Source organism: Psittacula echo (genome assembly GCF_963264785.1).
Source record: "Psittacula echo genome assembly, chromosome: 1".
In the NCBI taxonomy this organism is placed as follows: Eukaryota; Metazoa; Chordata; class Aves; order Psittaciformes; family Psittacidae; genus Psittacula; species Psittacula echo.
Window position 1 is genome coordinate 48,721,094 of NC_137735.1, and position 23,436 is coordinate 48,744,529.

Consider the following 23,436-nt stretch of genomic DNA (forward strand, 5'->3'; position numbering starts at 1 on the left):
GGCATCAGCACCTTTCCGTGTGAACTGCTGCACAAACCAGCTGATGGGCCATGCTCTGCTCACTAGGGCTCTCTAAGGCCTTCTTTCATAGGTGTGAGTGGCTTGGCTGCTGTTGCTACTGGTCCAGCCCAGGTCCCATCTGCTACTGTGGTGCGAACTGTGGGTTCCTGGTGGCTCTTGGCTCCCCTGAGGTTCCCCCGTTTGGGAACCCCTCTTTGCATTATGCTAGAGTGCTCCATTGCCGATCGTGCCAGCACCAGAGCCACTCACCTTGGCAACTGATCATATTAGAACTGAAGTATCTGGTTAAAATGGCAAAACCTTCAGACAGGTGAACTCCTTTCATCCTGAAAGACAAGTACAGGTGTAAAGGTGGTCTTTATGGAGCATACCTATTCCAGTATTCTTATTCTATCTTTGCTTACTTGTGAAACAGAAGCCTAAGGAAGAAGATATGGAAAAAGCAATTGTGCATTGAAAAGTATCCATGCATTTTGTCAGCATCCAGATTTGTATGGCTCAGAGCCTCTGAGAGGGGATGCTTGGTATTTAATAGTGCTCAATGGAGTTTCTGTATTTATGTTTTTTTAATTCGTATGCACCTTTAGTACCCATAAAATTTTGTGGCAAGCACTGCCACAGCTTAACCTCATGTTTCATGTTTTCAAGCCTCTTTTGACTCTTTCAAACTTGGTATCTGCTGGTTTTATATAATGCTTTCTATGTCCTGTAGTGTAAAGAGGCTGAGCTGCCATTTCCTGTAGCTTTGCTACTTCTTGTGAAAGGCAAAATGCCATTGTTCTGGCTTTAAATGGATCGTGTTAATCAATTAGGCAGTCTTAAGGAAAAGGTCACTATTACTTTTGGAGGCCCAGAGGCATGATAGCAAGGGAAAAGGGAGATAAGGTTATTGGCTGATATGAGAAAAAGGACAGGAAGAATTCATTGCCTTTGGAGTTAAGAGCATCACTGAGAGTGGAGGTTACAGAAATTACCTGTTGTGGTATCTGAATCCAGAGCCTTTAAGCTGTACTGGAGATTTAGGAAAAAAAAAAAGTAAAAAGTCATTTTCTAAGCCTGTAAAGATTTGAGATCAGATGTCAGAGGTCAGAGATTAAGTGGTTTTTATGAGAGAAGGGTAGCCACACTGGTCCCTGTTTTTTTTTCTTTCAGTCGCATGATACTTAGTGTCTCTTTCATTTCCTCTGTCTAATTTATCTGATAGCATAGGTGCACTGAGTGAAGTGCATGGAGGAGCATATGAAAGAGCTGTGTGTCTGGGGGATTCCTACAGGCTAGGGAGGGGCACTGATTGTCGTGGCTATGAAATATTTTGGCAAGTTATCTTTCATGACTGTTGCTCCGTCAAGGTCTGGTTCAATCTGTTCTACAAGTTGTTTGTTTCTGAAGCTGAATTCAGTTGAATGGTGAAGGTGATGATAATGATTATTTCTTCCAAGCTATAACCATCCATTAGAGGCTGCCATATTTATTGATTTGCTATATAATTTGCGGTCCATGATGTAAGACAGCTAAGGTGTATGAATGAGGGTAGAGGAAGTTTCCCTTGTCTTGTAGTATTTTTCCATAGTGACTTACTCAAAGATGAGATCTGTTTCATTGGAAAGATGTCCCCAGAAGTTAAAGGCCTTCTCTCAGTTATTAAGGTAGGTATTTTGAGTGCTTTTACGGCAAATTCAGTGCTGTGCCCCCCTATCAGGGTTTTGCAGTGTGTTTGAAATAGGTGGAGATTTTGTAGGTATAAGTTTTAATATCTGTTTCACTCTGATGGTTGATGCTTCTATTTCATACTTGGAAAAGATTCGAGTATGTAAAAACTTGGCTGGTTTTGCCCACCTTGGGCTAACAAAGATATTACCTTTACCTCTATACACTGTACCTTACCTACATCCTTGTAGAGTCAGGATTACAAGACTTGAAAAGTAAACTTTGATACCTATCTTTGGTTGACCTTAATCTCAGAGTTGCTGGATCTTTGTGAATGAATAAAAAAGGGGTGCAGTGTAAGTTCATATTTAAACACTATAGACCTACAGATGTATGGTTTGTTGTTACTTAGTGAAAGTTCCTGACAAATCATTTTCTGTATTTTGTAACCAAAAGCTCGTCAGTATCTGTGGTATAGAAGAAAAGGAAGCATTTCAGTGTTTTTGGAGAAATGGTAGGGGAAGAGTGTGTAAGGCAAACATGCCATTTCTCTTGACTGATCTGCATGCAGGGCACTTGCTGGAAAGACAGGTCTGGCGAAGGGTGTGGTTATAAGATTTTATTTTACAATGTCTGTGCACTATGCATTCAGTAAGGGCTGCTCTTACAAGTTCATGGACCTCGTGTACTGGTGTAACTGGGTGTAACTGGGTGAGTCAGCAGTCCGTTGGAACAAGATGTGATCACACATGAAGATAGCTTTACTTTTGTGAAGCTTTAATATGTGAGAGTTGAAAATGAGTGTTTCTGCCTCTTCTTTAATCAACTATTTTATTTATTAATATAAATGGCTAGTTTGAAGCCAGTAAACCTTTTTACGATGACCTTGTAATATTCTTGCACACAGTTTTTGACTGTTGGCTCGCATTTACAGTGTAGGTTTTTGTTTCCTGTTTCTTGTTTTTAAGTGCTAAGACTTCACTGTATTTTATGCATATGTATCAATACATCTGTCTTACAAACTGTATCTTCACAACAAATGTCTTTGCTCTCAACATATCTATATTTTTTAATCTACAATTAAAACAATGAGGAAATTCCTTTTGTTTTCTCACTCAGATAAAGCTTGAACTCCAGCACATTTCACACTCTGATGGCCTACGAATTTGAATTAGGCTAAGGGAGCATGGAAATCCTACGGAGATGGGACTTGTCAAATAGTTCAGCATTGGCCATTGTTATACTTTGAAATTCTCAAAGGTGCTCAGCTGATTTGTTTGTCACTGAGGTCACACTAGTGTCCAACACTTCTCTTAATCCCAATTCTGTGGCTTCGGTTGAACTTTACATTTTGGGTGCTTCTCAAACGACTGTCTTTTGTATTTCAGAGCTGACTAGGCAGGATCCAGACACTATCTTAACTGCTGAGTGTAGAAGCTATTTGGTACTGTCCTTTGGAATTGAGACTCAATTATCCATCTGCCAGAGGTCTTAAGATGCCTCAAGATTCCCCAGGAACTCCTTTCTTATACATACATTAGTTTCCTCCTCAAAGAATGCACAATAGTTGAAGCAAATGGATGTCTATTTTACAGATTATTTTTACACAGGAAACAAACAGATCTAGGCAAAATAAGAAATACCTATACCTTGTTCCCTTGGTTTGATTGCTGCTCTGAAGTCTTTGAAGTCTGTATGCTTGCAAGCACTTGAGCCTTCTCCTCTGGATTCCTCACCTCCAGCTCATGCATCCTGTGGATTGTGCTGAGTTCTCACCCTTGCAGTCAGCACCCTTTAATTCATTTGCTCCTCTCTGGAGCCACACTCTGGTGTGTTTCTATACGTAAGCTTCTCAGCCTCTTTTCAAAAGGCCAGGCAAAATACACCCATCTTTTCATTACTTTGGGTGATTTAACACCCCTGTCCCTTCCCTATTCTTTTCTCTGCTGACCTGTAGGTAAGAGATTTAGTAGGGGTTTTAAATACTCACTGTTGTAAAGTGTTATCTGTTTTGTTAGTAATCACTATTAATGCTTTTATTCATATGAGTACGTTCGCATGCCACTTTCCCCCTTTACAAAACCTCAAAACCATACCTATCTGTTCTGTGAAGTACATAAACGACTTGAAGAAAATCTAATATCCATACTTTATAATAGTTAAAGCCCTGTAAAAATATATTGAATCCTGTGTATCCAGATCTACAGATTTTCTTTATGCCTTTGTCCTGTTCATCCTTCGTGATTAAACCAGGTTTTATTCATCTGTGATGTCAATTACAAAGGTGCTGGAGCTCATTCAGCCACCAGATTGTATTTGATGTACAGGGATGTATGAAGGAAGCAGAATGTCCTGCCAGTGGCTAGAGAGGGCTTTGATTTACTGGCTGAAATGCTACTGCAAATATTTGATCCAAAGAACTATTCTTTAACTGTAGAAGTAGGACACTGTCATCTTTCCCCATTTGCAAATGAAAGAAACTACGTAGACTTTAATGGTGATGAATTTCTATCAGAAGAATCTGCAGTTTACCTCTGTTTTGTCTGAAAGTGCTGTTTCTTCCCTTAATTTTTTTAACACTTACTTTTGTGCTTGAGTATGTTGCTGGCTGGGTCTAAATATCCTGTCACTATCACTATGACAATTTAGTGATACTTGCATTTACATTTATAGTGCTACTTTGCTATTATGTTGTTATTAAAATTATAGATGCTTTCTACTGCTAGAAATATTTACTACCAAGGTTAAATTGTCATTAAAGCATAAATACTAGTTATTAATTTTAATCAAAACATACTAGCAGGGTTATCACAACAGATGAACCTTCTTAGCTGTTACAGGAATGCCAAAGCCTTCAATAAGCAGAGCCCTTACTGGGAGCTGAAATCAGTCAATATACAATGAAGACTGAGAATACCTTGAATCATGCTCTAAGGATTTGCCTTTCTGGAATGGGCGTGTGCATGCAGTCATCTTCAGGGGCAAGGTGCAGTTCTGCTCAAGTTGTTGTCTGTAAGAAAATACTAGGGGAAGTCTAGCTGGCATGTCCGTATCCCTGGATCAGGAAGCAGTTAATTCAGGGTGACTCAGATTCACAAAAAAATTGAGATGTGTTCCAGCTTTAATATCTAAGCTGGACATTATTAAGTGTGGAAGCTGTTGCAGCCTCATGACTTCTAGTTTGCTGTGAGAATCGGAGTGTGAAATGTTACCATCTGCTGCAATGATCTGCTTTGACTTCCTGCCTGTGTTCTGCCTGGAAATTGAAGGTTCAGTTGCTAAAATATGATTTCCAAAGTATGACAGTGACAAGCACATGAATATGTAATAAGTGGTTGAAGAAACAGCTAGAGAGCAATTCCTGAAAGGATTTCCCTTTGCTGGTTAACGTGAGCTGTTTTAATTAGCTGAGCAGCTGGATTTTGCTGCTTCTTAACTACATCCTCTCTTGTCCAGACAGCGGGAAGTCGCAGTTGCAGCATTCATTATGTGATGCAAAAGCAGACATCCTCAGCATAGTGATGAGGATTGAATTGTCACTGGACTTAATTACTGGTTCAGGATTACGTGCTTTTGAGGCTAGACGCAAGAGAAGTAAAGTTGTACCAGGGTGAGTCTGGTTTCCTGGTGGACCAGATCTGTAGTACTGAGCATGAGATTTCTTATGTGACTGTATCTCTGCTAGCCTCCTGTACATGCAGAGCCATGACAATACCCATGCTTTAGTAGAGAATGTGAGTATGTCTTCATTTTGCAGAGAGGCCACTGTGGTGCCAGGCTGCTGCCAGCTGCTTTTTTCTGGTGCTTGTCTGATCTCCCAGAGAGCCAATCTGGATGACCCTGACCAACAGGGGAAAAAAAAAGTGGATTAGCTGATAGTAAAGAGTGAGAAGAACAGCTGACCAGAGGCATAGTCAGTATTTGGTAATTTGCTGTCAGGTTAGCTGCTGAGTCATGGACTTAAGGTTTGTTTTTGTGAGTAGAGGCCGAGCTGCTTACACCAAGGATTGCCCAGCCTCCCTGTTTGCTCCCACCACTTCTCCAGTGTAACCCTGGTGCTCATGTGGCCCTGCAGCCAGCTGGAGCAGTCAGCCTCTCTGGCTGAAAACTAATTGCAATGCTTGGGATGGGATTGTTTGTTGTTAGCAAAATCACATGGCTGATCCAGCAGGCTTGTGACCCTGTCAGCACTAACACGAGAGAGCTGGTGGAAGTGGTGAGCGTGGGGACGGCTGCGCAGTCTCTGCTTCTCTTACACTAATGGGCAAACTGCACCTAGAGTTTGTGTGTTGTGTCACCTAATTTACACGTATCAGTTGAAGGACTAGGAGTCCTCTGCAGTGGAGGCATTGAAGAGTTTGATCACTGTGAATGCGTTTTCAGTGCACATTCACTTAATCCATAGGATTACTACGATTCTGTCTACCGTATCCACATCATGAACATGAGATAGCTGTGACTCTTCTGTCCTAACTTTGTGAGCTTTTTAGTTGAACTACTACATCTATTTTCGGCCCGCTATCAGGGCAGTGGTAAATCTGATCTTTTGCACCACCCTTAATGTAACTGTAAGGTTACTGATATTTTTCTGTGACTCAGCCTGCAGTGAAATCATTTAGGTGACATTTTAAACATTTTGTGTTTGGAATAATGTCTTCTAATTGGGTTTTTAAATGTTACACTGTAGGACACTGCCTGTTATAAAAATGGCATGATTTCTAAAGGAACTGAGGGGAATATTTGCCTTTTCTTAAACTAGTGTTTTTGCCTCACAGTCATTTCAATATCAGCAATTTAAAAATTCTTGGCTCGCATTCCAAGAAGTCACAAGACATTAAAAATAGCAACATTTTAACTTTCTTTACTCTGTGTGCTGTATATAAGACAAGGTCTATATCCATGGCAATTAAAATTATGTTTAAAAGCTTTTACACAGGTATGTGAACTTAAGGAACAATACTTTGGAAAAAGCTTTGTATAACATGACATGAAAGATAAATTTTTGAGATTTGGCAGCAGATAGTTCAGTACATTCATTTTTAGAACAACTGTTCATTATTTTTCACTCTCTTTTTTTCCCACTAGGCTTTTGTGTATGGCTAGAGTGATATATAAAGTCAGTTTTCCTGTAGAATATTCATTTTTATGTCAATGATAAAGAAACCAAAGGTCCTGGTTCTGATAAAAGGAGCAGTCATTCTGGAGAATTGCTCAATTCCTGCTGAGAATCACACGCAAGCCAGTAGGAGACTAGTGGAAGTGAATGAAGGAGAGATGCTGAGACAGGATTGTAGCTTGGGATGTCTTTTGTATCCCAAGCAGTACTACAACCTAGAGGGTAGAAGGCTGTAGATAACCTAGGGAGACACCCCACCTTTTAAATGGCTGTGCTCAGGGGCTGGAGGGAGCAATCACAAGGCAGTACTGCCTACGCTCTCTAGAGGCAGGTAAAGCTCAGGCCTCCTCTGCCTGTTTGCATTCAGCAGCAGAGCTGGCTGGTCCATGAGATGCCCTCGGCTGGGCTGGAGCCACTGCTGCTCCTGAAACAGCTGAAAGACCTATGGGTGAAAAGGTAACCCAGAACCTCCTGACCTCTTTCCTTGGGTAGTGTGTGACTTGAATGCTGCCTTGCTCTGGGTACACACAAATCCCTGCCTGCTCACAGGGAGAAGCCTGTGTGATTTGAGCTTTATTCCACCCAAACAGCGCCTCCCTTCCTCTGCTGTGTGGGGACTGTTCAGGAGAGTGATACTCGCACACTGCTGTGTTAGATCAGGAGTCATCCTGCAGGAACAGGCCTTTGAGAAATGCTGTAGCTACACTGGAGTTGTGTTTGATGAGAGGCACTGCTCAGTGCAAGTGTCAGAGCAGAGCCCCTAATGAGGAGGAGACCATGGTTTATACACAATTAAGTGCACTTACTCCACTAAACAGTTTACAGCTCTTTACCCACTCTGGTTGGTGGCAATTTTATTTCCCCAGTATACAGACCTGAAAGATGTTTTTGAAGTGTTCTCCTCAAGTGTTTATATTTAGAAAATCCGTCCTTGAAACCCAGAGTAAAGCCTGCCAGGAAGAGTGAGCAGGTGTCTAACAACTTCAAACAAACCACTCCAGGTTCTTTATCTTTCAGAAATGGTGACCCATGGGACCTTTTTCATATTACTGCAGACTCAAAGTACCAAGCTGTTTTCAGCTTAATAGGTACAGCAGCTTACAGATCTCCTCAGAACCTGTTGAGTGGGCTTGCTTGGATGCACAGAGGGCACAACTGAGGTGGGTTAGTTCCCCCTTTTTGAGGGGCTGGCAAGTGAAGCTCAACAAAGCTGCTGCCTTAGTGGGAAATGAAACCAAGTTTGTGCTTTAAATTAAAAGTGAGCGAGGTCTAGGATATATGCGCAGATGTACGAGGAATTGCTCTGGTTGTCCACTCCTGCATGCTAAATCCTTTGTGGGGATGGATGAGTAGTTTGCGTCTTTACTTATTCCGTATTCGATATGGCTGAGGTGGTGTTGGAGCTAATGTTTATCAGAGCCTTTAATGCTCTGAAACTTCCTGCTCTCTGTACTGTTTTCTTCCAGCAGTATAAGTTTGAACTTTGCTTATGTATATTGCAGGGAGGCACAGGAGCTGTTGTGTCGTCCCCCCATGCCACCAGGGACTGTTGTCACACTGTCCCCTCGGGTGTTCTGATATAACTGTCTGGGACTTGCACTAGGACCAGGATCAGAGGTGTCACATGAATTAAACTTCTTTCCTCTTTGTTTTTCCTTAACGTGTGTCTGCGGGGATTTTGTGTGTGCTCTGGTTCATTGCTGTGCCTTATGGACAGGAGGGGGAGGTGGGAAAGAGGCAGGGACTCCATACAGCAGAGTAATTGTTGCAGCTCCTACCTCATCAAACAGGGAATTAAATTTGATTTGGTTAATTATTTGGATGGCTTGAGAAAAAATGTGTCATTAACTGTGGAGCAGAGGAGGATACTGCTAACCTTCTAATTTCTCTCTTTGCAAGACAGAACAAGAAGCGAAAAATTGTTGCCTGTGGAACAGGGAGGGTTTAGTTCAGCATAAGGTATGGGCAAAATAACCATGTGCCCCAAAACCAGCATCTTATTTAAATTAGTGGGGTTTAGTGTATGGAATTTGCAGTTCCTTTACAGGGCTTCTTTTATAATTTCTTTTTTTTGGGGGGGATCCGTTCCCATTTTCATGTTTTTAAAGGACTTAAATAGTTGTAAGCTAAATGTGAACCAAGAAAACATATCTCCTAGCAGCTTGTTTTGCCTGTGAGCTCATGAATTTTCTAACAGAACCATGTTATCTTGGGTTCTAAATTACACAGATAGTTGCATACTTGAACTGCCTTGCTCTTGATATATCCATACTACAATTTTGCTAGGATGGTTTTTTGCCTGCGTGATGACACCTATGGTTTCTAGCAAAAAATACCGGCTCATATCTGAAAGTGCTCATCAGATTCTAAGGCAAATTGCGATGGATCAAAGCACTCTGCCAGCAGAAGAAATATCTTGTTCCTTTTGGTTTTTATGAATACTTGAACATGTATTCTTTATGGATTTCCTAATTTCCTGCTATAAATCTTCAGTAAATCTTTAATTCTGAGTACAGAAAGTTTTTTGCCACTCCAAAAGATTTCAGATCCATGTTACTGGACTTCAGTCTCCTTCCTGTCTAGTACTAAATATGATGAAAATAAAACCCTAAAGATCATAGTGATTTATGGCAATAAAAGCAGGAGAATAAAGCTTAAAAAATGAACATGCAGAAGAAAGAGACTTGAGTTGCAAAGAATTATAAAAGGAGCCTGGGGTACATCTGAGAGGAATGTAAAACTAAAAGTGTTTCTTAAAGATAAGGCTATATACTATGATGGGACACTTCGAGGGAAAATTAGAATCCTTTTCTGCTGAGAATGCACAGTGAAATACGACTGATAGAAATGTTTTCTAGTGCAGCTTTGCTAGCTGTGTGGATAGGGGCCAAGCCACATTTGAACTCTTTCTGAAACCAGACAAATAGGCATTGTTTATCCTAGACTAGCCAAACTATTTCATAAAACAGTTAGAGCAACATTCATTTCTAGTCTTAATTAGCTTTCAGAATGATTGTAGAGGGAGGACATTTTTCATCCATGTCCTTTTTGATAGTCTCTTTCTTCTCTCCTCAAATACCTCTATTCTTCCTCCCACTGGGGTAATTGCAGCCATCAGCAGTTGCAGTGGGAAGTGCCTGTGGAGCTGAACTGAGCCCTGACAGAACTGGTGTGCAGCATGCCTGCTGTAGGCAGAGTGAAACCAGTGTTAAAATGCTAATGCCCTCCTTGTACTAACATTCCTGCTGTTATACCGCTGTTGAAGGTTTCCAGAAAAGATTTGATTACCTTTCTGTTGTAATTAAGAGAATGTATTAATTTGAACCAGATATAGTCTATTTATTTTCAGCTTTTAAAGACTATTGGGCACTTTCAGAGGCTTCTCATCCACAAGTGTTCTTTACACGTTGTATTTTAAAGAAAAAACAGCAAAAAAGTACTTTTCTGAAGTACTTGTGTGTTGGCTTTTTTTTAATCTCCTCTGTAGGAGGCAGGTTATTAATTCCACGTTCTTCAAGCTAGCAACAGTTCCTGAAAATGGTAACTCCAAGTTAGTTTTGATTTTTACCTTATGAAAATAGTAAGGACCACTGTTTCTGCTAAAGAAGACATTCAGAAGAGAGGCGTTGGAAACCTTAGTCTTACCAACAAAACAGATGAGTTGGCAAAGGGAAACATTTTTCAGCTCGTGTATCAACAGCTTTTGGTCATGTTCTCATGTCTAACCCCACCCACCAACTTATTCCTAAAAAATGCAATCTCAACTGAAAGGGGAGATAAATTGTTAAGTAATTGTTAGAAATATTTAGCAAAGGAGTTGTAGGCTTTTACTCATCTGCGTAAGGTTTATTTATTTACAAGAATGTTAAGTCATTAAATGCTTATAATCTGAGAATATGCACAGCCTCATGGGCTCTTCTCCAGGCTTTTCTGACAGATGAGATAGAATGTGAACTTCAGCACAGAATTGAGATTTAAAGATGGGTTTAATAATTGGCTTTCTATCTTTACAAAGTCTTGCAGCTAAGCTGTAACCTGGTTTTCATTAGAAGAGGTTGGGTATGGTTGTATACTGTAGGAGTTTTGGGAAAGTTTCTGTTAAATAACAACCTAGGGGAAAATGCACTTGGCAAGCCCTTTACAATAGATGGGGAATTTCTGCATGTTACTTACTTGTTTTCTCTTTGAGATATTAACCATGTTGTATTTTTTTTGTTGTCGTTCATTAAGCCAAGGACCATTGTCATCCATAAGAGCAGCAATCAAGAGATGTAAGTCTACTTTTCCTAATTTTTTTTAGAACTGTATTATTGTAAGATTGCTACATCTTGTTTTTAATAACTGGTTAACTTCATATGTGAAAACAAAGTAGCTAGCAGGCTTTTGGGGGTTGTAATTTCTTCCTTACTCTTTTGCTTCACATTAGACCATCTTTCTGTTTTGCTGATGGACTGTTCCTTCTTGCCAGTTACTAACATGTTCTTATTTATCACTAGTGTATTTGTGCACAGATGTGATCCATCTCTGAAGAACTTGGATTACACATGCCCAATTTTTAGTTTACTCTACAAAACAGAAGATTGTTCTGTTTTAGCAGAAATCCACAGCAACTGGGGACAGGATTAGATTCATGCATTGTGCTCTTGTTGGAAAATAAAAAATTGTTTGTAATTCTTGAATGAAAGTCCAAACTCTTCTTTCCTGACTTCATCGTTTAACTCCTCTTTCCCTTTCCCTGCTTGTGATATTTCCAGGCAGATTTTAATCTTCTGAAGTCTTTTATGCTATATCTCTCTTCTTCTTTTCATTTTTATTTCCTTTCCATACATGATTTCAATTTCCTGTTAATGAAACAACCCTCAGGATTCTGCTGTAGGGAAAAGTAAATAAGTGGATGTACTATTGACTTGTTTCTCCTGGACCTATTAGTCAAGGGCTCGTTAGTATGGATTAGGTTGGAGGTAGTCAAAGAGGATCATGAAAGCTTTATTCAAAGCAAATCTACGTGATGCTGTAGTTAAAATGCAGCATTTTATCTTTACTGTTGCTGCCATAGATAGGAAACTGGAAAACAGTGAGCACCAAACCACAGAGGGCCTTTTGTGGTGGAGTGAGAAATTGATTCAGAGTACCTAAGCCCCAGTACCTCATCTAACTGGGAAGCCTTCTGAAAGATCATTATGCAATTGATATCTCTGTTTTTGAAGACATAGTTGCAAGTGATACTTCGTTTTAAGGCACAATCAAGTAGAAAAAAAATCTTGTCAAGAAGCCCTGGCTCCTATAACATTCTACTTAATAATATTAATATGTAAACAACTATGATGAAATATAAGTACCATGTGAATTATTCAGATTATAAAATAGGAAAAAAATCCCCATGCACATACCAATGCATTGCATGTGAAATCACAGTTCTTTGTATCCCAGTAACCATACCTGTGGATAGACCTAAATTAAAAATGGATCCTGAATAATACCTAACTCCCCTTGTCATTAATCTGGAAAAAGTATGGTATTCTCTGGAAAAAGTGTATTTCGCCTAACAGAGTTACCAATCTATTTTAATTTCTTACTCACAGTTTAGGTGGGCTGTTTATCTCTGATTTTCAATAAACATGATAGGCATGTGCAAGGTTTCAGCTTTCCAACCAGTTGACAACACTTTAGATGACTTTGTATCAATAAGTCTCTCCCTGTCTTGTGGCCAAAAAGGAAGAATGTTTAGTCTCTGACTACAATTCTGGATAGGAAGGCAATACCATTTTGTTTCAGTTGTTTGACAGCTCAGAATCCAGAAAAGTGAGCCCAGTTGCTTGGAGAAAGCAAGCATGTGAACATGAAGTGTGCTTGGAAGTAATTTTTTAATCTCAACTTTTCATAAGTTACCTCTGGATTTTTTTATGATGGTTTTAGGTCAGAAAACACCACTAAATCCAGCTCCCCTGAAATCAGTGAAACTATTTCCATTGACGCCAGTGTAGCAACATGCACAGGAGTGCCAAGAAAGTAAATAGAGGCAAGCCAAGAGCTGCAGTAGTGAGTCAAAGGGGAACAATGTTTTCACTCATTTCTCTGCTCTTCCAGAATATGATGGCGTTAAGGAGCAGGACCACAGAAGCAAGTCTGCAGCCATAAAATGCTGAAGGAACCTGCAAGCTTGTTCCATTCTCATTCTGTCCTAAGCAAACGTGGCTGAATGAAGGATGTGTAACAGCTTGTATGCACTCTGAAATTGTGGCTTCCCATTTGGCAGTTTTGCAGCCATTTTTGGCTGTGGGTTTTGTTTGTTTTTCATTTTTGTTCTATTTTGCTTGGGGGTTTCCTAGGTTCTTTTGGCTCCTATTTTTTCCCAACCAGATCATTTCCATGACCTCATTCACTCCCCATCTGCACAAACATTTGTGCTGGCATAATGCTGGGAATGGTGCAGAGGCAGGAACATACAGCCCAAGGAAAGGTGTAGGAAGGAGTAAAGTGCCTTCATAAATCATTATTGTCAAATTTGAGTGAAACTACAGGCAATGCCTGCCTCTGTGATGCTCAGCAGTTCAGTCAGCCATGAAAAGGGTATTTGACCTCACTGGGGATGGGAAAGGGAATCCCTGTCACCCCCCTAGGTTATTTTTGATCAGTTCCCTCACTGAAGTTGCACAAATAAAACTGGAGATGGGAAACAGAGGCAGGAAGCAGGAACTGCTGCTGGGGGTGTCACATTCCTTCCCCTGTGCTGCTAGTGATCTGAGCCCAAGGTGGGCAGGTTCAGGGAAATAAAAGACAAAAACTGTACAGAAAGTGTGTTGTTTTTTTTTTTTTTATTTAACACTCTGAACTCACTCACAGTGGGGTCATAGGAGTGCTAATGTTCGTTCAAGAGGGGACAAAAGTCCATGTTTGGAAAGGGAATTGAGCATCGCCATCTCTTTTAGCTACATTCAAGCATTAAATCAGCCCAACTCTAATGTCAGACAACCTAACGTTTCCCTGAGGTGCCTGGAAACAGAAGAAAAGGAGCAAGACCTCCCCCTTGTGCCAAGAAATAGTTCAGGAGAAAAGCTTCAACTCTTTAGAAAATTTCCAATTAGTTTGAACCTGTGCTTCTCTAGAAATAGTCAAATCAGATCTTAGGTGAAATCATACTTTTCCTTTTTCTTTTTCTTCTTTTTTTTCTGGTTTTGGCTTGAGGATTATCTGATCCATTTAGTGTTCCCTGAAGAAGGGCCTCCACAGCCAGGTAACATTTTGTATTGCAAAGACTGCAAGCCTCTTGAAAGCAGCCATTCTGTCAGCTCTTCTGCTGTATTACCTTGTAGGTAAGGGAGGGAGCATTTTCTCACTTTTGACGCTCTCCTTGAGGTAGTATAATGAATAATCTTTATTCATCGGCAGCTGTATGGTGAGAAGAATAACTTCTCAGTCTAATAGTCTATGTATTTAATAGAATTGATGGTTGAAATGTCTAGCCCAGTGTTAGAAAAGCATTGAAAGAAGCTGTGGTTTTAAATATTAGCACACATTCTTGTTGCCGAAAATAATATAATTACTTTTAAAACTATTAATAATAGTTACTATGAATTAAGTGAATTAGTTAATTGGCAGGATTGTGTTTATTCACAGCTGCTGGAAGGGACAATAGATAAATCATAAAAATGTGGAGCTTGATTTCCCACAAGGCTTGATCTGTTTGAGGCTGTGGTTCCAATCTTGAATACAAAATGAAACTTGTTTTTAAAACACTTTGCAATGACAAAACTGTTCAGTATTTTGTCCAGATTTCCTAATGGAAACGTATGAATACTGTTTTGCAGTGTCTGTATTGTAAAAGCACTCAGTGCTAACAGCAGGGTGGCATCTCTGAACAGATCCCTGAATGAACTTTATAGTTGCTTCTATATTGCCTTAAAAGCTTGCCCTGCTCTCTTCCAAAGATTCAGAAGTGCATGTCAGACTTCTGTTGCCACCTGCTTGCCTGTAGCGTCATAATTCATGGGTTTGTGGTATAATGGTGGTTGTACTTATACAGGCATCTTGATCTCATAGCTTAAAATGCCCCCTGCACCATAATCTATATGTGTTTCAAATACAAATGACATATTAAGTGCACTTGAAAAGTAGGATCCATAGAAGAAGCAGTGGAGGAAAAACATTTGAAGCGTAAGTATACAGCACAAACTGAGTACCCTTTACCATTGCACATTCAAAAATAATTGGATAAAGCCCATTAAATAGTGCATGTAAGAAATATGTGGAAAAAAAATCTGTAAGTAATAGCATTAGTCATTTACTTGCTTAAATTCCACTATACTAGGTTAAACACGTTTAGATGCCTCATTTATGCTAATGGAAAATAAATAGTGACAGTGTTACGAGTTGATTTGACATTTTTTTCCTTTCCCCTGAGATAAAGTTTTAAGATGAAAAAGTGTTGATTTTATGCACTGCATTTTTTCTCTCCCACCCCTCCTTTAACTGTTTTGCTTACCTTTTACTTAAATACCACTAAGCATATGCTTCTGCAAATGTCAGCTGTTCTCACCCTGAGCACTTCTTAGAGTAGAAGTTGAGGAGATAACAACAGTTGTCAGTATGTAAACCAGCGCTGAAATACATTTCCATTGACTCCCGTGGTGGAAGAAAGGTTTTAGAAATCTTAAAGTTGGCATAATTTGAATTCTGGGGAGAAAATTAATAGCAAACTTTTTCAAGGCAATCCACAAAGGGAAGGCAGAACAGACTTACAGGATCAAAAGACCACAGGGCCAGAAAAATGGCTGCAGGGTTTTTTTTTGTTTTTAAATCAGTTGTGTGCTATATTTTAAAAATTCATGTCTTCTCTCATACACTTTTTAATTTAAATTAATTTCTTTGAAATGGTAAAGGAATAAAAGCTGTGCAAGTCTTGGGGCAAGTATTTTTTAGAAAGTTTATTTTTTCTTTTCCCTAGCATTTGTTGGAACTCCACATGAATGCATGAGAGCAGAAGATGAAGTAGCTTTCACCTCTGCTCCTACTGTGGATTTAAAAGCTTCCAAAACAAAATGTTCTAAAAGTGTGGTTGTAACAAAAATGTGACAGCAAAGGAGGGGAGCAGTTGATGGAAGGAGGAAATTACTTTGTCAAGGAAGGAGGAAAATACTTTGTCACGGTCCTTAAAAATAAATATTTACAGTAAATATTCATGTACATGGAAGTAGCTTTATTCCATAAATACCTGGGAGATTAGTTGTTTGTTTTGTTGGGGTTTTTTTATAACAGAATGAGCACATTCTGAAAACATTTATGATGGGTTGGATGTTAGCCCTTTTGAATAGATGTATTTATATCTACTATTAAAGTTATTTATATATAAATATTTTAAATCAGTTGTTTTCGAGTGAGTTTAATTGTTTACTTGACATCTGGAGTTTGAGGTATTACATAGATGCCTCACTAGAGTTTTTCTGCCTATGATAATGAAGGAGAAAGATCTTTCAGACTTTTTTAGTTTGTTCTTATTTGTTTTAATAACTTTAGTAAATAGAAGTATATTTAGAGTCTCACAGAAGAAAACAGCACATAGAATTTATCTGGAAATGAAAGAAAAATTAAAGAATTTGTCCAGTTTATCAATTCAGTTTTCCATCCCTCATTAATTAGCTTTTATTTCTAATGGCCTCATCATTGTAATTTAACTATACCCCAAGCAGCTGTATTGAATACATTTACCAAATGAACTTTCTTCCATCCTCTTTGCAAAAGTAATACTGAAATAGGTTGGGTTGGGTCAGTTTGGTGTTTGGTTGGTTAGTTTTGGTTTTCTTTAATGTTTGTATTTGATCAATGCTGTGTTAAGATCTCTGAAGAAGAAAGTTAAGGTGTGGTGTAGGGGATTTTCATTTACATATTTTAGGCAAACAATTTGTACAGAACCGGTTTAGGAATGTGCAATCATATCCGAAACTTTAAGGTGTGCCTCTTATTGAGATCACCCTGCCTGCCTATAGCTCTTTGATAGGTGGGAGTATAAATTATGGGATCCTAGCTTCTCTGCATCTTTATTAACTCCTTAGGGTAACCCGTTATTTTTGGAAGGGAAAAAGCACAGACTCAAATAAACCATGATTTTTAAACTGAATAAAGCATTCAAAGAGATTTGATTTCCCTCTGCTCATTCTTAGAATGGCTTTTTGTAGAGCCATACAGTGGACATTTCCATATTCAGTTATATTCTTCATGGTTAATTTATTGTAAGGGAAAATTCTAAGCAGCCATTGTTAAAATCAGCATGAGACTAGAACTAAATTCTGCTTTTATTTTAGTTTTTTTAAGGCACTACATTGTGAATAGACATTACAGTTGTTCTCTTCCAACACTGGCACGTGCACTACACTTGCATGACTAATCCATTTGATCATGGCTTCTGGCCTTGGTTTGTTCTCCTCACCTCTTCTTCCTTTTCTGTAACCCCTTCTTTTTTTCCTCTAGCACTCATGAATAGTGCACATCAAAAATGCCCTGTGGAAGAGGTATGTCTGATAAAACACTATGCGACTCTTGAATCAAGTGTATAATGCCGATTTCAGCTAATGATTCTGCAATGACACAGGAACAGCATAGTTTTGGCTTTTGCACAAGACTACCACTTCCTAAATTGCACTTGCTATGCAAAAATTTGTCCCTTGGGTAATTTCCTTTTCTCTCTGAAGAAATCAAAATAAAAATATAATGTGGCCATTGAAAAAATTATTTGAATGTAAATATGACAAAACTAGAAAAATGAAGAGGTCAGGATTCACTTATTTTTGTGGAATTTAAAATACATGGTTTAGGACAAAAAAAAAAATAAAATGTTGCTGACTTTTAATCCACAAGTGATAAAACTTTAGGAAATTCCTAGCTGAGAACATTTAATTTTTTCCTTTTCCGTAAAGGTGAAATAGTTTTTGTGCCTTAGTACTTTTCCCTTCTCCAAAACAATCAAAAAGAGACATTAAAAACAGGTTAAAGAACACATCTTGGAAACCAGACATCAAAAGCAAAGCCAGACATGTTTAACACTTCTTTTTGTTTTATTCATGGACTATTCTAACTAAAGAAAAAGAAGTTTCATCTCTAAGGTCACCACAATGCAGAATGCAAGAACATGGGGCAAGGAAGAGGAAAGGGGATAAGATCACCTCTACAGGTGTTAACTTGGACATAAAGTGACTTAAACATGGTTATGAAACTGCACCCTAAACCTTTTCAAAACTTCTCATATTTATGACAGATAATTTTTTAAAAAAAAACCTTGGCCAGTCCTAAAATCTGGAATTTATGATTGGTTGCTGTCTGTTCTCCATTTCATTGATAGTGGATTAACAAGGGCTCTGCTACTATCTTCATCTTATTATTATGACAATATATTTTAACCTCTTCAAAACTTCTGTTTCATTTAAATAGCTTCTCGGACCTCTAGCCATAGCGAACAGCAGAGGGATAGAAGGTATGAGGCTGTTATTTATACTGCAACTATTATTACTGTAAGACCTGTTACGTTGTGTCACAGCATTACTTTTTATGGCTCTCTTCTTTAGGTTTTTGGTGGGTATTTTTGTTTTCTCTGTCCTTGGCGTGTTTAAAAATAAATTAAACTTGGAATAAAATAAAAATATTGTGATTCTTAAGCACAAGGTAGGTTAAGAGTTTGAGGAGTTTTTTCATCAACTTTTGAATGTGTCCTCAAAAAAAGAATGCAACCAACCATCAAACCTCTGCAGAACTGTTTTACTTTCCTGACACCTATTTACAGGATCACTTCAGAATGAAAATAAGCACACTTTCAGGCCCCCTTCCAGTTTCTCAAAGGGTATTGAGAAAGGAGGTCACCAACCTGGATAGCTGGTGAACTGAGTCTCTCAGTACTTCAGGTGTGAAAGAACTCTAGCCCTCAAAAGAGGGCTTAGAAAAATACAAATCTTTTTACAATAGTTCAAGAAGTTGTGCTTCTGCAGGGTTTTTTTCTGTCAGCAGATAGGAGCTTCTGTAGCAAATGCTTCATCTACCTACAGAACTCACTTCTCAAAGTGTATTTTGTGTGAGACTCCAGATTGAACAGTGGTGCTCTGGTGGCCATGGTCCAGGAACATGGGCCATCGCTGCACCTTACGCTCTAAAGCTGTTGTTATGGTGATAAAACAAGGGTACTACCTACAGGTCCCTGTTGTACTAGATGCTGTAAGCAAATAGGTCCTGTCCCAAAGGCCTCATGGGGCTTGCTCTGCCCCACTTTAGCACAGTGGGAGGTTTCCCTAGAGGTCTGAAAATAGACAAGCTTTTAGGTAGCCAGCCAGAAGCAGTTTTAACTACCCTACTGCTTTCATGCTGTAGCAGGCTAAGGGCAAACACATGATTAGTTCTCATTATCCTGTGAAGACTAAGACTTCTTCCATCTAATTGAGTTACACTTGTGTTTAAGTACTTTAAGCATGTAAATTATTTCACTGAAGCCAATAAACCTACTTTTTGGCTTAGGCATTTAATTAGGTGCTTTGAGTGGAAGCCTAAGTGCTTGTTAGAAAGGTCAGGTAAATTACTTTGAAATCATGAAAAAACATCTTTGGTTAAATCAAAAAGACCTAAACTATTTTGATTTCCCATGCTGAGAAATCTTTGGTCTTTTACACTTAAAAGAACTATTTTAAAATGTTTTAGGTAATTATTCTCCTTTGCCTTCATTTCTAGGCGTCCTGAAATTACAATAGTTGCTGCTGAACCTCTCCGGTCATCCTCCTGGTTTCCAGGTGCAAGCCCTGTCACTCCTCAGGGATTAGGATTCCCTTCTGCTTCATCTCATGCTCAGTGGAGGAGAAATGAGCATATTCCAGCTGAGGTAAGCGTGAACTTACATGAGGCGTCTTTGATTTTACAAAGATAAAAAGCACAGTAAGTTAGAGAAGAGCAGTGGTTTTGCTTGCTTGGATTTTCATCACATTGAATAAAAGACTATGACAGTGTTCTTTTCCTCTGCATGTTAGTTCAGTTTCTTAAAGGATCACACCTGGATGTACATTAATATTTATATCTCTGTTTTGTAGCTTCCACCATCATATGAGCAGGTGATAAAAGAAATCAATCAAGTGCAAGTCAATACAACAAATAACAATAATGCTGCTGCTCCTAGACATACCACTACTTCTGCAACACAAACTGACTTCCCAGAGGAACTAATCAGCCGTTTGCCAGGAAGTAATGTAAAAACTAGTGTGCCTACACACTGGGAATCTGCAGGCTATCCAGGTGAGGCTGTTTTGAATTTCTCACTGATGAAAACATGACTCTGTCACCTGAAGATGTTCTTTATTACTGGTCTGTGCAGCATTTACTATGAATAGCAGTTAAATTTCTGTGAAGACATACTGCTATAAATTTCTGTAAAAATCCTCTCTGCTGAAGAACTACCATTGCATTCATGGTGAGACTGTAATTAAATCTGGGAAGTTTTGCTCGATTCAGCCACATTGGCTTTGCAGCCAGAGGAGCTCAGGTGTCCAATCAGAATAGCAGCAGTGTTACACATTCAGACTGCAAAGCGTGCAAACCAAGCTGAGGAAGCTACTGTACTATTCTTTGGTCTAGATGTTGCTGGCATGTCCCTCATGCTGCAAGCTAACAAGTAATTTTGAATTCACAGTGTGTAGGTACCACACATTGCAGCAACCTCCAGCTTCTTCCTAGAGTTTGCATATTTTTTCATTAATCTTTTTAGAAAGACAACTGCAGTTTCACAAGCAGCAGTAAGTTCTGAATGAAAATGATCATGTTTACCACCCTGAAGGCAGACAGACAATAACACAAATAAAGTGTTCTGGAATAGATAACTGAAACCTTTTCTTTTATGCTAACAGGGCAGAGTCCTCCTAAACCTCCTAGGCCTTCTGCATCTCTCCTGAATAGGCCTCCTTCAGAAAATGAGAATCCCTTAATAGTCTTTGAAATTCCTGAAGGTCAGAGGTGCCAAGAAAATCCCAATGCTGTGATATGTCCTGTGCCAAAGCCAAGATCAAGAAGCAATCTCAGACCTGTGGTCAAAAATACTGAAAGTGAGAATGACAATGGAGAGGAAGTGAACCAGTCTACCACAAAAAGGCAGCAACCTCCAATTCAGTCACCTGTCTTAGATGATAGCTTACTAGACAATCACTTGGTAATGGACAGCATGAGTACAGAAAAGAGCCAAAATAGTATTGTTTCAAGGATCAAAGTTTTTGAATCCCAAGGAACTAATGATACCTCAGGATTAACAAAAAAGCCAGAAATTGCCCCTCGTTTGTTTGCCCCAAGACCTGTTACTGCAAAGAAGCCCGTAGTTGCTCCAAAGCCGGGGGTAAACAGAATTTCAGGAGACTGGGATGCTTGGACAGAAAGCAAATCAACACCTTCCAAGGAATTGCAGCCTCAACCTGAAGTAGTTGCGAACAGTGTTGTAGCCAAACCTGAACTGCCAAAGAAGCCAAAACCTGGCCTCGTTAAAAGTAGTAGTAGTGATTTTCTTGATGCAAGGAGTGGATCAGTTGCAGAGAACAGTGATGGACAAAAGAAATTTCCTGTTCCTGCTCCAAGGCCTCTTGTTCCTAAAAAGTCATGTTATGCAGAAAATCCTGCTCTTTCTTTGGCCTCACTGAAGCCGATTGCTGCTCCCCCACGGGCTTCCATATCTGCCCAAGACAAAGTTTTCAAGTCTCTGGGGGAACTGTCATCTGCAGCCAACTCCTCAGCACCTGCTTTGCAAAATAAACCAGATGTGGAAGGAGATCTGATCAGTTTTGATGATGACATTTTGCCCCTAAGTCCAACTTCCGTAGTTAACGATAGCATCAGTCCTGAAGCAGCAGCAGGTAAGAATTATTTTAAACTCCCTGTGGTTACTCTTTGCAGGTGTATGATCCTGTGAGCTATGTCTACCTGTCTTGACAGGGTTTATGTTTGTATATAAAATTCTTGGTTTTCTATTATGTCAAGATCACTGTGAAATTACTTGGATTTTGGCTCTTGGAAGGTTCCAAGGAAGTATAAATCTCACAGCTTGTGTGCTGAATTTAGTACATGATTACTAAATAATGACAAAAACCTTAATGTTATATGCTAGATGTCACCTCCAGAATGTATCACAGTTCTCTCTGGGGAACTTGGGATATCGTATGTCTTGCCATTTAATCTGACTAATTTATTTGAGTTTCAGAAGTTCTGTAGTGGAAACCTAGTCATCTAGAGAAGCAGTAATGTTTGTGGCATTTACGGAAACTTGTGATCACACATACTGGGATACTCTGTCCATCTCACCAGTGACTTTCTCTTTCCTATTGTCATGCAACTATATGCTTGCTATGCCTTTTTTTTTTTTTTAATAAGTGAAAATAATTACTTCATATGGACAGATTAATTACTACAGCCAAATCCCTCTCATAAACCTTGTTTGATTCCATTAAACACTTGGGGTCAATTTTTGCTAATGCTGTTCTACGTAGTTTAAGATTCAGGTGGGTGCTGGGCTGTCATTAAATTTTATAGCAATAGGTTTTTCCCTCTTAATATTCAGGTATGTCCTGATGTGGCTTACTAGCCCCATTGCAATTCGGGGAGAGTTCTGCCCTAAAACAGGTGATGTGTCACAGGAAATGCTTGTTTAAGGAAGTAGCTATGATTTTTAATCTTTTCTTTCTTTCTTTTTTTTTTTTTTTTTTAAACCTAATGTATTTGGTTTGTGTGGCAAGGTTTTGGTAGTGAGGGAGCTACAGGAGTGGCTTCTGTGAGAGGCTGCTTGAAGCTTCCCCTGAATCTAATAGAGCCAATGCCAGCCGGCTCCAAGATGGGTGCGCTGCTGGCCAATTCCAAGCCCATTGGCGACGGTAGTAGAGCCTCTGGGATAACACATTTAAGGGTGAAAAGTTGCTGCGGAGGCAGGTATAGCCCACGCTAGAGCAGGGAAAGAGTGTGAGGAGTCCTCCCCTGAGGAGGAAGGAGCTCAGAGACAATGTGTGATGAACTGATCAAGCCCCCATTCCCTGTCCCCCTGCATCACTGGCGGGGAGGAGGTAGAGAAAACTGGACTAAAATTAATCCTCTGAAGAAGGGAGGGGCAGGGAGAAGATGTTGTAAGATCTGGTTTTATTTCTCATTATCCAGCTCTGATTTGATTGGCAATGAATCAAATTTTTGCCCCAAGTCAAGTCTGTTTTGCCCATGACAGTAATTGGTGAATGATCGCTCCCTGTCTTTATCTCAAACCATGAGCCTGTCATCATATTTTCTCTCCCCTGTCCAGCTGAGGAGGGGGAATGATAGAGTGGCTTTGGTGGGCACCTGGTGTCCAGCCGGGGTCAACCCACCACACCTCATTTATCTTTAAACATCTCAGTTTTCAGAAAAGAGGAGCATAGATACTGTGTGGTTGTCACAGTGAATCGATATTAATGGTTGTTAATAAATGTGCTTTCTTCACAGTTTGTGGATTATTTTGTTAGATGCAGTTCTGTTTTCTTGTTTCTCCTCTATATTGACATAAAACCCCCAAGACAGATATGGAAACTCCCTTAAAGCCCTAAACTGTTAAGATAGGTGTATTGGGATATACAGATATCAGGGAAACTTATGAAAGCAGTGAAATAAGGCAACTGAAGATCCTGCAGGAGAGG

At 39.4% G+C, this 23,436-nt stretch overlaps 1 protein-coding gene across 1 annotated transcript in view; it reads left to right on the forward strand.

The window, feature by feature from the left end:
* The window catches only part of SH3D19 (SH3 domain containing 19), a gene marked incomplete at both ends in the record, with an annotated part of 82,201 nt that overhangs the window by 28,974 nt on the left and 29,791 nt on the right, over positions 1-23,436 (forward strand). Inside the window, 5 exons of the mRNA XM_080638921.1 lie at positions 11,015-11,055; positions 18,206-18,248; positions 19,487-19,634; positions 19,840-20,041; positions 20,650-21,639. Coding sequence (XP_080495047.1) covers positions 11,015-11,055; positions 18,206-18,248; positions 19,487-19,634; positions 19,840-20,041; positions 20,650-21,639 — 1,424 coding nt within the window. The remainder of the gene's footprint in view (positions 1-11,014; positions 11,056-18,205; positions 18,249-19,486; positions 19,635-19,839; positions 20,042-20,649; positions 21,640-23,436) is intronic.